At 74.1% G+C, this 16610-nt stretch overlaps 3 protein-coding genes across 3 annotated transcripts; 1 reads left to right on the plus strand and 2 right to left on the minus strand.

The window, feature by feature from the left end:
• Window positions 1-5: 5 nt before the first annotated feature.
• CDK5 (cyclin dependent kinase 5) lies at window positions 6-2018 on the plus strand (the record flags this gene model as incomplete). The annotated part of the gene is made up of 8 exons (XM_074167225.1): window positions 6-68; window positions 169-264; window positions 929-1003; window positions 1116-1212; window positions 1333-1402; window positions 1540-1600; window positions 1707-1787; window positions 1932-2018. Coding segments are annotated over 8 exons (630 nt in total), but the record flags the coding sequence as incomplete, so codon positions are not given.
• Window positions 2019-2925: 907 nt separating this feature from the next.
• Window positions 2926-12655, minus strand: LOC141478092 (acid-sensing ion channel 1C-like). Its single transcript, XM_074167226.1, has 13 exons — window positions 12596-12655; window positions 12011-12123; window positions 11269-11800; window positions 7754-7904; window positions 7546-7673; window positions 6617-6767; window positions 6472-6528; window positions 5644-5797; window positions 4247-4338; window positions 4054-4133; window positions 3900-3971; window positions 3617-3669; window positions 2926-3004 (listed from the first exon to the last, which is right to left on the minus strand). Exons 1-13 carry the CDS (start codon window positions 12653-12655, stop codon window positions 2926-2928), a joined length of 1722 nt encoding a protein of 573 aa, XP_074023327.1.
• A 199-nt stretch (window positions 12656-12854) lies between these two features.
• Window positions 12855-15973, minus strand: LOC141478093 (mitochondrial potassium channel ATP-binding subunit-like; the record flags this gene model as incomplete). Its single annotated transcript, XM_074167227.1, is given in 6 exon segments — window positions 12855-12971; window positions 12973-13002; window positions 13604-13854; window positions 14547-14694; window positions 15217-15350; window positions 15879-15973. Coding segments are annotated over 6 exon segments (775 nt in total), but the record flags the coding sequence as incomplete, so codon positions are not given.
• Window positions 15974-16610: the final 637 nt, after the last annotated feature.

Consider the following 16610-nt stretch of genomic DNA (forward strand, 5'->3'; position numbering starts at 1 on the left):
CCCCTCCCCAGGACCTGAAGAAGTACTTCGATAGCTGCAACGGGGACTTGGACCCGGAGATCGTCAAGGTGGGTTTTGGGGGGGGCCAACCCCCCCTCCTCCCCCCCCCTCCCCAAGACCCCCCCGTGGGTGTCGGGGGGCTGGGGTGACCCCCCCTCTCCCCTCCAGTCCTTCATGTACCAGCTGCTGAAGGGCCTGGCCTTCTGCCACAGCCGCAACGTCCTGCACCGCGACCTCAAGCCCCAGAACCTGCTCATCAACCGGGTGAGGGACCCGGGCTACCGGCCGGGGGGCTACTGGCCATGGCTACCAACACTGGGGCTACCGGCCGGGGGGCTACTGGCCATGGCTACCAACACCCGGGCTACCGGCCAGGGGGCTACTGGCCATGGCCACCCACACCTGGGCTACCGGCCAGGGGGCTACTGGCCATGGCTACCAACACTGGGGCTACCGGCCGGGGGGCTACTGGCCATGGCTACCAACACCTGGGCTACCGGCCGGGGGGCTACTGGCCATGGCTACCAACACCTGGGCTACTGGCCATGGCCACCCACATGCAGGCTACCGGCAGGGGGGCTACTGGCCATGGCCACCCACACCCGGGCTACCGGCAGGGGGGCTACTGGCCATGGCCACCCACACCTGGGCTACCAGCTGGGGGGCTACTGGCCATGGCCACCAACCGGAGCTACGGGCTGTGCCCCCTGTTTGCCATGGCCACCAAGATGGGGGCTACCTGCCTTGCCGGGTGGTTGCCATGACCCTGACATGGGGGCTGCCTGCCGTGCCCCCTGTTTGCCATAGCCACCCACACTGGGGCTACCAGCCGGGGGGGGGCTATTTGCCATGGCCCCCCGACACGGGGGCTACCCGCCATGCCGGCTGGTTGCCACGGCCCCCCCCGACCCCCCCCGTTTTCCCGCAGAACGGGGAGCTCAAACTGGCCGACTTCGGGCTGGCCCGCGCCTTCGGCATCCCCGTGCGCTGCTACTCGGCCGAGGTGAGCCGGGGGTTGGGGGGGGAGCCGGGGGGGGGGGACCCCCTTTGGGTGCGGGTGGGGGGCTCTGCCGACCCGTGGCCGCCCCCCCCCCGTCGCCCGGTTGCCCCCCCAGGTGGTCACGCTGTGGTACCGGCCCCCCGACGTGCTCTTCGGCGCCAAGCTCTACTCCACCTCCATCGACATGTGGTCGGCCGGCTGCATCTTCGCAGGTAACCGCAGCCTCGGGGGGGGGGGGGGCGGGCTACCGGTGCGGGGGGGGCCACTCGCCACCCTGGTGGTGGGGGGGGGGGGGGGGCTCACCCCCTTTCCCACGCCCACCCCCCCCCCAGAGCTGGCCAACGCCGGGCGCCCCCTCTTCCCCGGCAACGACGTGGACGACCAGCTCAAACGCATCTTCCGATATCCTTTGGGGGGGGGGGCGGTGGGAGGGGGTGCCCCCCCCACTTTCCTGGGGTTTGGGGGGGGGGGGAGTTTGGGGGGACACACACACACACACCCCCCTCCCGTGGTGGCCCTTGACCCCTGGCCGTCCCCACGCTGCTGGGCACCCCCACGGAGGAGCAGTGGCCGGCCATGGCCAAGCTGCCGGACTACAAGGTGGGTCGGGGGGGGCCACTAACGGGGTTGGGGGGGGGGGGGGTCCGGGGGGTGGGGGGGGGGTGCAGGGCTGAGCTCTGTGTGCCCCCCCCCGCCCCCCCCCCAGCCCTACCCCATGTACCCCGCCACCACCTCCCTGGTCAACGTGGTGCCCAAGCTCAACGCCACCGGCCGCGACCTGCTGCAGGTGAGGGGGGGGGGGTGGTTTTTGGGGGGGGGGGGCTCTCACCCCGCGCAGCCCCACAGGGAGCTGGGGTAGGAGGGGGGGGGGGGGTGTCCCCTCGGCCTCACCCTCCCCCCCCCCACCTTTCCCGCCCCCCCCCCCCCCCAGAACCTGCTGAAGTGCAACCCGGTGCAGCGGATCTCTGCGGAGGAGGCTCTGCAGCACCCCTACTTCACAGACTTCTGCCCCCCCTAGAGCCCCCCCCGCACCCCCGCCCTGCTGGGGGGCAGGGGGGGGCACAGCCCTGGGGGGGCGCCGGGTGAGGAGGGAGGTGCCAGCCCCCCCCCTTCCCCTCCCCCCGCCCCCTATTTATTAGGTTTTTAACCCAACGCCGACCCGGTTCTGTCCCGGCTGGGGGGGGGGGGAACTGGTGCGACCCCCAGACCCCGACACCCCCCCCCCCAGCCCCGCGGTGGGGAGGGGGGGCGGGGGTGCAGGGAGTCGTCCCCCCCCCTGGTGCTGGGGGAGGGGCAGGAACCTCCGGGACCAGGCGCGGGGACCCCGGAGGGGTGGGACCCCCCCACCCCTCCCTCTCCCTGCCCCCCCCTCAGGTGCCAGCTCCCCCGGGGGGGGGAACACGGGGTGGGGGGGGGACACCCCATTTCTTTTCTACCGTGCTGCTGTACGTGCGTGTTTGTTACCTCCATAAAGAGCTCCCCCCCCCCCCGCCAGCGCCTGCCTCCTCTTTCCTGGGGGGGGTCCCCGGCCCCCCCTGAACTGTGCAGCCCCTGCGTCCCCCCCCCCACAGCACAGGAGCCGGGGTTGGGGGGCAGCTCTTTAATCGGGGGGGGGGGGTCCGCAACGAGCGGTTTTATATACAGCGCAGCGGGGGGGGGGGGCAGCCAGCGCATGCAGGTACCTGGGAGCAGGGGCCCCCCCCGCCGCCCCCCAGCCCCCCAACACCCCCTTTTGGGGAGGGGGGGGGTTTGTGTCCCATAGCGGGGCACCTCAGCCCCGGTGCCAGCACCGGAGGGGGGGTGTCCCCGCTTTCCTGGCGGGGGGGGGGGGGTGTTTGGGGGGGGGTGTGTCAGGGTCTGCTCCCTGCGGCCCCCCCGGGGGTGTCGGGGGGGGGTCCCTCAGCAGGAGAGCCCCCCGCAGGCGCCTAGAGCCGGGTGACGAGGTAGCAGGTTCGGGGCGAAGCCGAGACCGTCCGGGGGGCAGCGCAGGGGGGCACGGCCGCCCTGGGGACGGGGGGGGGGGGACGGTCAGGATTGGGGGGGGTCTCCACACCCTCCCCACCCGGCCCCGTGCCCCCCCACCCCAGGCTGCCCCATCTTTGCCCTGGACCCCCCCCCCCCCCCAAATCCCGCTGCAGAGCAAGGCTGCCCCCCCCGCCCCGTGTCCCCCCGCCCCACATCGCCCCGGGGGGAGGTTGGGGGGGCCCCGGCCAGGCCAGCGTGGCCGGGGTGGGGGGGGAGGGGGGGTCGCTGGGTGGGGGGTGGGGGGCGGGGGGGGGTGCAGGGGAGCGATGCATGAGGATGGGAGCGGAGCTGGTGGGGGGGGCTCCGGGATGATGCCAAGAGAAGCCTGGGATGGAGGGAGGGGGGCGCGGAACCCCCCCCCCCTCGGGACCCGCCTGCAGGGAATGGGGGGGGGGGGGGGGGGGAATCCCTTCCCCCGGGGGGGTCCCAGCCATGGCCCCTCCTCGCCCCTCGCTGCGCCCCAACCGGGGACCCCCTCACCCCCCCGGGAGGATGCAGCCCCCGAGCGCAGGGTCAGGGCGGGGGGGGGGGGCTGTGGGTGCCGCCCCCCAGCCCCGGTTTTTTGGGGGGGGGACGGGGGGGGATGGCTACCTGTGGCCCGGAGGGAGCGGGGCGGCGGGGCTGCCGGGGGCGGCGGGGTGCTCCTGGCGGACGGACGGACGGACAGAGCGGGTGAGCGCGGGGGGGTCCCAGCAGGAGATGGCGGTGCCGGTCCGGGGGGGGCGGGATGAGGCCGAGCAGCGATGGGTGGCATGAGATGAGGGGGGGCCCCCCCTTTACCGGCTGCGCCAGGGGAAGGGGGGGGGGAGGAGGGGGCGACACGGGGCGGCCGGTGTGCGGCCCCGGGGGGGTTTGGGGGGGTCGGGGGGGTTACCAGGGTGCTGCTCTCGCTCCGGGGGGGCCTCTTCTTCTCCTTGTAGAGGCTGAGCAGTTTCTCCCGGAACACCTGGGGGAGAGGGGTCAGAGCCCCCCCCCAGCGCGGCCCCGAGGTATGGGGCAGTGCGGGGGGGTCGGGGGGGGGCACTCACCTCGTACAGGTAGTCAAAGATCTCCAGGATGGTGAGGAGGCTGGCGCCGATGAAGAGCCCCATCTGCCCCCCGATGTCACCTGGGCGGGGGGGGCGGTGTTAAGGGAGGAGGGGGGGGTTTGCCCCCCAAAGGACACACCCCCCCACACACACACACACCCCCCCCCGGGACACCCCCCCCCGGGGCGCTCACCCAGCAGCCCCGCCACCTCGTAAGCCTTCTTCTGCTCGATCATCTCGTAGTTCAGCGCCTCGAAGAAGATGTCCAGGACCAGCACGTTGTCCCTGGGGGGGGGACACACAGACGGGGGGGGGGCACAGATGGGGCAGGGACAGACGGACGGGCCGTCAGGCGGCAGCCCCGGGGGCGGGGGGGACCTGGGGGGGGGGGTGTCTGTGCCGGGACGGTGGGACGGGGCGAGGGCTCTGCCCTGTGCTTGGTGGGGGGGGGCAGAGGGGTGTGCTGGGCCGTACTGGGCCGTACTGGGCTGTGCCACGCCATGCTGCGCTGGGCCGTACGTCGCCACGCTGTGCCATATTGTGCCACCCTGTGCCGTGCCGTGCCATACCATGCTCTGCTGTGCCATGCTGTGCCATGCCGTGCTGTGCCACCCTGTGCCACCCTGTGCCACGCCATGCTGTGCCATGCTCTGCTGTGCCACCCTGTGCCATCCTGTGCCGCGCCGTGCTCTGCCACACTGTGCCGTACTGTACCATGTTGTGCCATCCTGTGCCACACGGTGCCATACTGTGTTGTGCTGTGCCATATTGTGCCACGCTGTGCCGTACCATGCTGCTGTGCCACACTGTGCCGTGCGGTGCCATCCTGTGCCACGCTGCGTGTTTTTCCCCGTGCCGGGGCAGATTTGCCCCGGGGGAGGTGATGCCAGACTGTGCCCCCCCCCATCCCGTGCCATGGCATCGCGGTGGCAGTGGTGGTGGCCATGGTGGCAGTGGTGGTGGCCATGGTGGCCGTGGTGGCAGTGTTGGTGGTGGCAGTGTTGGTGGCCATGGTGGCAGTGTTGGTGGCCATGGTGGCCGTGGTGGCAGTGTTGGTGGTGGCTGTGGTGGCAGTGCCAGTGGCTACGGTGGCCATGGTGGCAGTGCCAGTGGTGGTGGCTGCGGTGGCCGTGTGGGTGGTGGCAGTGTTGGTGGCCGTGGTGGCCGTGGTGGCAGTGCCGGTGGTGGCAGTGTTGCTGGCTGCGGTGGCAGTGCCGGTGGCCGTGGTGGCCGCGGTGGCTGTGCGGGTGGTGGCAGTGTTGGTGGCCATGGTGGCCGTGTGGGTGGTGTCAGTGCCGGTGGCTGCGGTGGCCGCAGTGGCAGTGCCGGTGGTGGCATTGTTGGTGGTGGCAGTGTTGGTGGTGGCAGTGCCGGTGGCCACAGTGGCCGTGCAGGTGGTGGCAGTGCCGGTGGCCGCGGTGGCCGTGGTGGCAGTGCCGGTGGTGGCAGTGCCGGTGGCCATGGTGGCCGTGGTGGCCGTGCCGGTGGTGGCAGTGTTGGTGGTGGCAGTGCCGGTGCCAGTGGTGGCAGTGCCGGTGGTGGCAGTGCCGGTGGTGGCCGTGGCGGTGGCCGCGGTGCGGGGGCACTCACGCGATGTACTGCTCGGTCTTGTTGAACTTCCTGGCCAGGTACCGCGCCGAGGCCTTGCTGGGGATCTTCACCACCGAGAGCTCTTTGCCGTAGCGCACGCTGGCGCAGGGCGTGCGGCAGGCGCAGAACTCGCTGTCCCGCTGCACCAGGAAGTCTGGGGGGGGGCACGGGGGGCATGGCCACCGCGGCCGCCGCGGGACCACCGCCCCCGCCCGCCCTGGGGACCGCGGGGACCGCCGCCCCCCTCCCGCGCCAGGGACCGGGATGCTCCCAGGAGGGAGACCCGGTGGTGGGTTCCAGTGCCCTGGGCAAGGGGGCCGGGGGGGCCAGTGACGTGGGGCAAGGGGGGCCGGTGACACAGAACGGGGGGGGGGGGCAGTGACGTGGGGCAAGGGGGCCGGTGACACAGAACGGGGGGGGGCAGTGACATGGGGCAAGGGGGCCGGTGACACAGAACGGGGGGGGGGGGGGCCAGTGACACAAAACAGGGGGGGCCAGTGGCACAGGACAAGAGGCTGGTGACACGGGGGGCAAGGGGGGCGGTGGCAGGGGACAAGGGGGCCACGAGCGCTGCTGGTGACACACACGGGGTAGGGGGTGGGGGGGCACCCAGACCCAGCGTGGGGGTTCCACAGGCAGCGATCCCCCCCCCCCCCAATCCCTGGTGGTGGCCCGGGGACACCGGTGCCACGGTGATGGAGCCGGGGGGACAAGGGGAGCCTGGGGGTGTCCGGGGGCGGTGGCCAGCGGGGAGAGCCCCTGGGCAGAGGTGGGGGGGGCGCTGGGGGGGGGCCGTGGGGGGGGGTGCCTGCCCCCCCCGGTACGTACCCAGAGCGGGGTCCGCACACTCCTTGTACTGCTCGGGGGTGCAGACGTTGGCGTTGCCTGGGGGGAGGCGGGGGTTGGAGGGGCGGGGGGGGATGGGGGGGCTCCCCGCGGCCCCGGACCCCCCCTCCAGCCCCCCCCGGCTCACCCGGCATGTGGACCATGCGGCAGTTGCAGTTCTCGGCCAGGTAGCGCGTCTCGCAGTCGATGCGGCAGGCGGTGAGGCTGTAGTTGGTGAAGAACTCGGACTCGCTGGGGGTGGCCTTGCAGTCCCCCCAGGGCGGCGGCAGGTACACCAGCTGCCCCCCCGCTAAGGAAAACGGCCTCCGCGGGGTCCCCGACCCGACGGGGGGGGGGGGGGAGGGTCCTGTCCCCCGGGGTCCCCAGCCCAACGCTGGGGGGGGGGCGTTCTGTCCCTCGGGCTGGCATCCACGGTGTCCCCAGCCTGCTGTGATGCCCTGTCCCCCGGGGGGGCACCCCCAGTGTCACCGGTGTCCCCTGCCCCCCGGGGTGCCCTGTCCCTTGGGCAGAGATCCCCGGTGTCCCCAGCACCCCCAACCCACGGGGGCGTCCTGTCCCCCGGGGTCCCCCACCCGCTGGGGTGCCCCATCCCTCGGGCAGGGGTCCCCGGTGTCCCCAGCCCCTCAGGGTGCCCTGTCCCCCGGTGTGTCCCCAGCCCGCCGGGGTGTCCTGTCCCCCGGGGGGGCATCCCCAGTGCCCCCAAAGTCCCCATCCTGCCGTGATGCCGTGTCCCCAGTCTCCCCAGTGTCCCTAGCCTGTTGGGGTGCCCTGTCCCCTGGGCGGGCATCCCCGGTGTCACCGGTGTCCCCAGCCCCCTGTGGCGCCCTGTCCCCCCCCCGGGGCAGAGCCAGTTCTGGGGGGAGGGGGTTTGTGTGTAATGCCGCCCCGGCCCCCCCATTCCCACCCCTGCCCCCCCTCGCCGGGCACCGGGACGTGGCAGCCGTTCGGAGCCCGTGGGGGCCAGACGTGCCGGGGGGGTCGGCAGGGACGGAGGTGGGCAGCACCGAGCCCCGGGGGGGGGGCGGAGGGGGCCACCCCGGCTGTGGGGCCGGATACCCGCTGCTGCTGGCAGGAGACGAAGGTCTGGAAGCCGGGGGCCACCCCGAACCCCAACTGGTCGATGAAGGGGGGCTCCTCCTGGCTGTGGATCTGCACCTTCACCCCCGCCTCGAAGGAGGTCTCGTCTGGAAGGCAGGGAGGGCGTCGGGCGGGGGGGCTGCGGGGCGGCGGGGGGGTGGCGGGGTTGGGGGGGGGGGGGGCTCACCCGTGTCCCCCCAGACGGGCAGGTACTCCTCTTGCTGGACGTTGAGCATCAGCTCCAGGCCGTTGCCCGCCCCCCCCTGCAGCGTGGTCAGCACCTCCCGGCCCGGCCCCCCCGGGTTGAAGGTGTAGCACTTCCCCAGGCGGGTGAAGATCTGCGGGGACAGCCCGGGACCCTCAGCGCCCCCCCGGGGGCATGGGGACAGCCCGGGACCCTCAGCGCCCCCCCGGGGTACAGGACAGTGGAGGACCCTCAGCGCCCCCTCCCTGCAGCATCGGGACCCTCCGTGCCCCCCACGGGACCGGGACAGTGCCTGCCCCGATGCCAGGGACCCCCGAGCCCCCAGGGACCCCCACCCACAGCCAGGGACCCCCAGAGACCAGCAGCCGGGGGCACTGTCCCTTCCCAGAGCCCCCAGCGTGACCCTGAGCTGAACACACCCCCCCGACCCCCCCCCGAGCCCCCCCCAGGCCCACAGTCCCTTTCCCCACCAGGTTTGCGGCACTTCCCACCCCACAGCCAAAGCCCCCCCCAGCCCCAGAGCAGCCCCCCCAGCCCCTCAACCCCCACTCCCTCTGCCCTCCCCTCCCCGTGCCCATCCCACCTGTGGCCCCCCCGCCCCATGGAGGGGCTGCCCCTGGGCCCCCCCCCCCATCCCATCACAGACCCATGGCCTGGGGGGGGGGGTGTGTCCATAACTGCCCCATAGGGTCAGCCCCCCCCCCCCCCCCGTCACAGGGTTGTCCCCCCCACTCCTGCCCCATCAGGTGTGGGGGGGCGGGGGTGAGGTTTGGGGGGGGGGGGCGCTGCTGTGGCAACGGGCTGCTCCCAAAGAGGGGAGCCGTCGCCATGGCAACGCGCTGCCCAAGGAGGAAGGGGGGGGCGGCTGCCATGGCAACGGCTGCCCGGCACTGGGATGTGCTGGGGCCGGCTGGGGGGGGGGGACGGGACGGGGATGGGGACACGGCCCCCGCACTGCCAGCCCTGCTGGTCCCCACACTGGGGGTGACCCACCATCGCCCCCCCATCCCAGCCCTGCACCCCCCTCTCCCCTGCACCCCGGGAACCCGCTGTCCCCCACCCCCCGGGTCCCCTGTCCCTGCACCCCCCCCGTCTCCCCACCCCCAACTCCCTCCCAGCCCCCCCAGCCCCGGGGGGGGGGAACTGGGGGGCACGGCCCCACCCGGGACGTCCCTTGCTTCAGACCCTCACCACGTCCCCACGCCCCCCCCAGGGACCCCAGGGACCGTCCTGGGGGATGGGAGCCCCGGGGGGGCGGGGGGGGGATGATGATAATCCAGGGCTAAGGCCGGGCATTAGCCGGGTATTTTTAGCCGGCCAAGATGTGGGGGGGCTGGGGAAGGGGGGGGGGGGCAGGGTGACCCCTCGGGGGGTTTGTGGGTGCTGGGGGGGCACCGCGGCTGCTCCCACAGAAGTCTCTCGCCATCGCGGCACACGTGGGCACAGCGAGGTGGGGGCACGGCACGCAGCCCCCCCCGGGATCGGTGGCACGGGAACGGAGATGGGTGGCCGCCGCTGGCCCCACACCCCGGGGGGGGGTCCCGTCCTGCCCTGGGGGGGGTCAGGGGGTGCCCAAAGGCTGTTCGGTCCCACCCGGCTCCCCAGGACAATTAACTCCGCTCATTAAGAGCATTAAAGCTGCGGGTGATCGCGGGGGTGACGAGGCGGCCGAGCCCGCGGGGACGGGGACGGGGACCCAGCGGAGCCGCACACGGGGGGGGGCACAGCACCCCGCTCCCCCCGCGCTGCCGCAGCACCCGGGACGTGCTGTCCTCTCCCTGTCACTGTCCCTGTCCCTGCCACCACCCTCCCAGTGCCACCAGCCCTCCCAGTGCCATCTCCCTCCCAGTGCCACCAGCCCTCCCAGTGCCATCTCCCTCCCAGTGCCATCTCCCTCCCAGTGCCACCAGCCCTCCCAGTGCCATCATCTCCCTCCCAGTGCCACCAGCCCTCCCAGTGCCATCTCCCTCCCAGTGCCATCTCCCTCCCAGTGCCACCAGCCCTCCCAGTGCCATCATCTCCCTCCCAGTGCCATCTCCCTCCCAGTGCCATCTCCCTGCCTGTCCTGCCCTGTGCCACCACCCTCTCCCTGCCATTGTCCTTGTCCAGTGCCACCAACCCTCCCGGTGCCATCGTCCCTGCCACCACCCTGGCCTGTGCCACCAGCCCCCCCAGTACCGTTATCCCTGTCCCTGCCGTTATCCCTGTCCCTGCCTGTGCCATCACGCTCCCTCTGCCATCGTCCCTGCCCGTCCTGTCCCCTGCCCCCGCCCCTGCCCCCCCCCGGGCAGACGCTGCCCCAGAGGGGTCTCTCGGGACCCGGCACTGGCCGCCCGCGGCTGAGGTTTGCCCGGGGGAGCCGAGCGCTGGGTCGGGGGTCCCGGTGCCAGGCTGGGGGGGGGGGGGAGGGCTCTACTCGCCGGCGTCCTGCACCCCCCAGCACCCTGTGCCCACGGGCAGCCCGTATCCCAGAGCATCCTGCACCGCCAGCACCCCGTATCCATGAGCACCCCGTATCCATGAGCATCCCGTATCCATGAGCTCCCTGTATCCCAGAACACCCCATATCCATGAGCACCCCGTATCCATGAGCACCCTGTATCCCAGAGCATCCCGTATCCCAGAGCATCCCGTATCCATGAGCATCCCCTATCCATGAGCACCCCGTATCCATGAGCACCCTGTATCCCAGAACACCCCGTATCCCAGAGCCTCCCGTATCCCGGAGGGTCCCGTCCCGGCGCAGACCCCAGGGCTCAGCCCGGCTCCAGCCCGGGGGCACCGTTCCCAGCCCCCTGGCACCCCCTCGGCGATTGGGGGGTGGGGGGCACCCCCCGGGCTGGCACCAGCCTCTGCCGCAGTGGGGAGGGGGCAGCGGGTGCTGCCGAGGGGTGGGAGGCGCCGTGGGGAGCGGGGGCTCGCCCACGGGACTTGGGGGTCCCTTGGGGGTGCCAATGGGTGGGTCACACACCGGGGGGAGCAGGGGCCGGCCCGGGGGGACATGGGGGTCCCTGGGTGGTGCCAATGGGGGGGATGTGCCGCGGGGGGCAGCAGAGGCCCTGGAGCCCCTCGGGGGTCCCAATGGGTGGGATGCACCGTAGGGGGCAGGGCGTGATGTGGGGGGTCCCTTGGCCATGCCCATGGGGGGACGCGCTGCGGGGGGCGGCAGAGGCCCCGGGGTCCCTTGGGGGTCCCAATGGGGGGGACGTGCTGTGGGGGGCAGGGTGTGACGTGGGGGGTCCCTTGGCCATGCCCATGGGGGGGACGCGCCGTGGGGGGCAGGGCGTGACGTGGGGGGTCCCTTGGCCATGCCCATGGGGGGACGCGCTGCGGGGGGCAGCAGAGGCCCGGGGGGTCCCTGGGTGATGCCCATGGGGGGACGCGCCGTGGGGGGCAGGGTGTGACGTGGGGGGTCCCTGGGTGATGCCCATGGTGGGACGCGCCGCGGGGGGCGGCGGAGGCCCCGGAGCCCCTCGGGGGCGGCGGGCGCCACTCACCACGGTGAAGTTGCGGGGGGAGCAGCCGGCGCCGCGGAAGGAGCACCGGAGCAGCATGTCGGCCAGGTCGTGGCCCGTGCGGTTGTAGAACTCGGCCATGCTGAAGGGCTTGGCCTTGAAGCCGCGGAAGTCGGCCTTGTCCCGCAGCGCCGCCAGGACGCGGGGCTCGGCCAGCTGCGGGTGCGAGATCTCCTGGCGCTCGTTGAGCAGCGCCAGCAGCTCGCCCACGTGGAAGAGGTCGTTGCGGGTGATCTTGGAGAAGCGGAACTCGTTGAGGTTGCAGATGGTGATGGCGGGGAAGGTGAGGTTGGGGGCGGCCACCTCGTCCAGCTTGGTGACGTGGGGGTAGGTGAGGAAGTAGGCGACGCGCTCGGCGCAGACCAGGGCCAGCAGCCCCAGGGAGCCCAGGAAGAAGCCCCCCCACAGCGCCCGCCGCAGCGAGGCGGCCCCGTAGGCGAAGACGTGGCCGATGCCGTGCAGCGAGGAGCTGCGGGCGAAGGCCCGCAGGCTGGAGGGACCCCCCCCCCGCCGCCTCCCCCGCGCCCCCCCCCCGTCATCCTCCTCTCACGCGCCCCCCCCCCCGCGCTCGGCCCATCGCCCCCCGCGGGGAGCGGGGGGGGGCTGCGGGCGGGGGGAGGGGGGCAGGGGAGGAGGGACCGGCCGCCCCGCGCCCCCCCCGCCACGATCCCGGGGCCGCGGAGCCCGCTCCCGGTCCTTATCCCGCTCCCGGCCCCGATCCCACCCCCGCTCCCGGTCCTTATCCCGCTCCCGGCCCCGATCCCACCCCCGCTCCCGGTCCTTATCCCGCTCCCGATCCCGCTCCCGATCCCGCTCCCGCTCCTTATCCCGCTCCCGCTGCCACCCCCAGCCCCGGTCCCGGTTTAGTCCCGATCCCGGTCCCGATCCCGATCCCGGTCCCGGTCCCGCCGCGCAGCCGCCGCCGCTCAGCGGCCGCCCCCCGCCCCCGCCCCCCCGCCGGCTCCTCCCGCCGCCGCCCCCCGGCCGGCACCGAGCACCGGGGGGGGGACACGACCCCCCCCTACCCCAGCTTCCCCCCCCCCCCAGCACCGGCGGCCACCGCCCCGGTCCCGGCGGGGTTTGGGGTACGGGGGGGCAGAGAGCCCCCCGGGGGGGCTCGGCAGGCAGCGCCTGGCCCAGGGGACCCCCACCCCCAGGGGTCACACAGCCCGGGGGGGTCACAGAGGGGTCTCCCCCTACCCCAAGGGGTGATGGAGGGGTCCCCAACTGGGGGTGTGACACTGGGGTCCCCCACCCTAGAGGGTCACACGGGGGACACCCCCCCCCCCCATCCCAGGGGTCCCCCCACCTCAGAGGGGTGACCCAGGGGTCCCCCAACCCCCGGGGGAGGCACCGGGGCCCCCCCCATCCCGGGGGTAACACAAAGGTCCCCCTACTCCAAGGGGCGACAGAGGGGTCCCCCACTTTGGGGGTGACAGAGGGGTCCCCCCACCCCAGGGAAAGCGACGCAGGGGACTCCCCCACCCCGGGGGGTGACGCAGGGGGTCCCCCCCCCTCCCCGTGGGGCTGCCGAGCCGGAGCCACCAGAGCCACCGTCCGTCCCTGCTTTATTGGGGGGCAGCCGGGGGGCACCCCGGGACTGTGCCCCCCCCTCCCCCGGCTCCGTCCCCCCCCCGCGATCTGTCCTGGGTCTGCCCCCGGATGAGCTCGGCGTAGAGCCCCCCCCTTCCGCAGCAGCTCCTCGTGGGTCCCCACCTGCGGGGGGGGGGGCAGAGACGGGGTCACCCCCTTTCCCACGCTGTCCCCCCTGCTCCCCCCTGTCCCCGCTGACCTCAGGGACGGCACCGCCCGTGTCACCCCCCCTCCCCACCTGTGACACCCCCTTTCCCACGCCCCCCCGTCCCTGCTGACCTCACCCCCCCCTCCCTGCCCGTGTCCCCCCCTTTCCTATGCTGTCCCCCCCCTCCCTGTTGACCTTGCCCCCCCCCTCCCCGCCCGTGTGTCCCCCCCCTTTCCCACGCCCCCCCCGTCCCCGCTGCCCTCGGGGCTGCCCCCTCCCGTGTCCCCCCCTTTCCCATGACCCCCTGTCCCTGTTGACTTCGGGGATGCCCCCCCCATGTCGCCCCCTTTCCCATGCCCCCCCATCCCCGCTGACCTCGGGGCTGCCCCCCCCCGTTCCCCCCCTTTCCCGTGCCCCCCCTGTCCCCGTTGACTTTGGGGATGCCCCCCCCCATGTCGCCCCCTTTCCCACGCCCCCCCTGTCCCCGCTGACCTCACCCCCCCCTCACCACCCGCGTCCCCCCCGTCCCCGCTGCCCTCGGGCTGCCCCCCCCCGCGCCCCCCCGTCCCCGCTGACCTCTGCCACGCGCCCCCCCTGCAGCAGGGCGATGAGGTGTGCCCCCCGCAGGGTGCTGAGGCGGTGGGCGATGAGGAGGACGGTGCGGCCGGCGCTGGCCCGCTCCAGGGCCTCCCGCACGGCCCCCTCGGCCCCCGCGTCCAGGGCGCTGGTGGCCTCGTCCAGCACCAGCACGGGGGGGTCCTTCAGCAGCGCCCGCGCGATGGCCACCCGCTGCTTCTGCCCCCCCGACAGCGCCGCCCCCCGCTCGCCTGGGGGGGGACACGGGGCTGGGGACACACACACACACACACCCCCCCCACGGGAGCCCTCCCCGGGGAATGGGGGTACGGCCGCCCCCCCGCACCAGGGCACCCCCCGGGGACCCCAGCACCCGGGGACCCCCCCCCCCGGCCAACCCTCCCCTCAACCCCTTTACCCCCCCCCAGACCCCCGGCCAGCCCCCTCGTCACCCCCTCACCCCATGGCCCCCACCCAGCCCCCCCCTGCTGCCCCCTCACCCCAACACCCCCATCCGGACCCCCCTCCGCCCCCTTACCCTCTGACCCCCACCCAGACCCCCCCCACCCTTTTACCCTCCCACCCAGACCCCCCCCACCCCCTCACCCAAACAACCCCACCCAGACCCCCCCACCGCCCCCTTACCCCCTGCCCCCCCAACCAGACCCCCCCCCATTCCCTTACCCCAATGCCCCCCCCCCCAACCCCTTACTCCATCACCCCCCCCCCCACCCAGGTGGTCCCTGGGGCCGCTTGGGGCCACTGTAGCTGGTGTCCCCGGGGGGGGGCCTGGGCCACCGTGGCCAGCGTTCCCAGGGGATGGCCACTGTCCCCGGGGCCACTTGGGCTGCCGTGGCAGGGGCTTGCCCCCTCCCCTCTGTCCGTCCCCCCCCCCCCCCCGTCCCTGGGGGAGCATCCCGGGGGCGGGGGCCCGGGCACGCACCCACCACGGTGTGGTAGCCCTGGGGGAAGGCTCGGATGAAGCCGTCGGCGTTGGCCATTCGGGCGGCGGCCACCACCTCGGCCTCGGTGGCCCCCGGGCGGCCCAGGCGGATGTTCTCCAGGATGGAGGTGGCGAAGAGCACGGGCTCCTGCGGGGGCCACCAAAACGGGGTCACCTCCCCCGCACCCCCCCGGCCCCGACCACGGGGGACCCCACCGGCGCCTGGGGGTCACTGCCCCCGTCCCCCCCCATCCCACTTGTGGGGGTCCCCACCAGAACTTGGGGGTCACCTCCTCCTGTCCCCCCCATCCCACCCACGAGGGTCCCCCACCAGCGCTTGGGGGTCACTGCCCCCCATCCCACCCATCCCACCCATGGGGGTCCCCCCCCAGCACCTGGGGGTCACCACCCTCTAGACCCCCTGCCCCCCCCCCCCATCCCACCCTTGGGGGTCCCCACCAGAACTTGGGGGTCACCTCCTCCTGTCCCCCCCATCCCACCCGTGGGGGTCCCCACCAGCACCTGGGGGTCACCGCCCTCCAGACCCCTTGCCCCCCCCCCATCCCATACATGGGGGTCCCCGCTGGCACCTGGGGGTCACCTCCCTCTGGCCCCCCCCCCGGTCCCACGGCAGCCCCACGGCGGCCCCCCACCCCCGTGGCCCCCCCACCTGGCTGATGAAGCCGATGACGTGCCCCCGCAGCCAGGAGGGGTCGAGGGAGGAGAGCTCCCGCCCGTCCAGGGTGATGGACCCCCCCGAGGGCTCGTAGAACCGCTCCAGCAGCGCCGCCACCGTCGACTTCCCTGCGGGGGGGGCTCAGCCACAGCCGCCCCCGGGACCCCCAAACCCCCGGGACCCCCCACCCCGGGAACCCCCCACCCCCGGGAAGCCCCACCTTCAGGAACCCCCCCCAACGCCGGGACCCCCCACCCTCAGGACCCCCAAACCCCCGGGACACCCACCCCCGGGATCCCCCGCCCCCAACACCCCCCAACCCCAGGACCCCCAACCCTCAGGAACCCCCCCCAACCGCAGGACCCCCCCAAACTCTGGCACCCCCACCCCCGGGACCCCCCATCCCTAGGAACCCCCCACCCTCGGGACCTCCCACCACCGGGACCCCCCCACCCCTGGGACGCACACCCCGGCACCCCCCCACCCCTGGGACCCCCCCGGGACCCTCCCAACCCCCGGGACCCCCCCCACCCCCGGCACCCCCCAACCGCCCCAGTCCCTGGCACCCACTGGGCAGAGGATGGGGGGGGCAGGAGGGGGACACGGGGGGCCATGAGGGGTGTCCCCCGCCCTGGGGGGGCCCGGGGGGGCCGTACCTCCTCCCGAGGGTCCCACGAGGGCCACGGTCTTCCCGGGGGGCAGGGTGAGGCTGAAGTCCCGCAGGACGGGGTACTCGGGGCGGGAGGGGTAACTGGGGGGGGGCAAGAAATGGGGAGGGGGGGGGCTGTGAAATCACAGAGGCGGCCCCCCCCCAACCCATGGGGTAACGGATCGCGGGGGGGGGAAGGGGTCCCGGGGGGGGGGGTCTCACCTGAAGGAGACGTTGTTGAAGCAGATGTGGCCCCGCAGGGAGGGGGGGGGGATGGAGCCCCCCCCCCTGCAGACCCCCCCCCCGGCTCCAACCGCAGCAGCTCCAGGACCCGGCACCGGCGCTGAGACCCCGCACGGCCTGGGGGGGGGCACAGGGGTGGGATGGACCCCCCCGGGATGGGGATGGACCCCCTGGACCCCCGGGACAGGTACAGCCCCCCCCAGACCTTGCATGGCCGGGGGGGGGGAGACAGGGGTTGGGATGGGGGGAGATGGACCCCCCCAGGACCCCGCACGGCCTGGGGGGGGGCACACGGATGGGGAGGGGGGGGATGGACCCCCCAGACCCCTGGACTGACCCCCGGGATGGGGACAGCCCCCCCCCGGACCCCACATGGCCTCGGGTGGGGGGGACAGGGGTGGGGAGGGGGGGGATGGACCCCCCCGCGATGGAACAAACAGCACCCCCTGGACCCACATCACCTGGGGGGGGGGAACGACCGGGGGGAGATGGACCC

Source organism: Numenius arquata, unplaced genomic scaffold (assembly GCF_964106895.1).
Source record: "Numenius arquata unplaced genomic scaffold, bNumArq3.hap1.1 HAP1_SCAFFOLD_1522, whole genome shotgun sequence".
In the NCBI taxonomy this organism is placed as follows: Eukaryota; Metazoa; Chordata; class Aves; order Charadriiformes; family Scolopacidae; genus Numenius; species Numenius arquata.

Bases quoted from the DNA above. Each gene is read 5' to 3' on its own strand.
- LOC141478092 (XM_074167226.1), bottom strand. From the start codon at position 12,655: ATGGGGGGGGCCCCGGTGCCTCCCCCGGGGGTTGGGGGACCCCTGGGT. The intron at 6,768-7,545 runs GTATCCGGCCCC...GCGGGGGGGCAG, and splicing joins TCTCCTGCCAGCAGCAGCGG to CTGGTGTACCTGCCGCCGCC. The intron at 4,339-5,643 runs GTGAGTGCCCCC...TCCCCCCCCCAG, and splicing joins AAGACCGAGCAGTACATCGC to GGACAACGTGCTGGTCCTGG.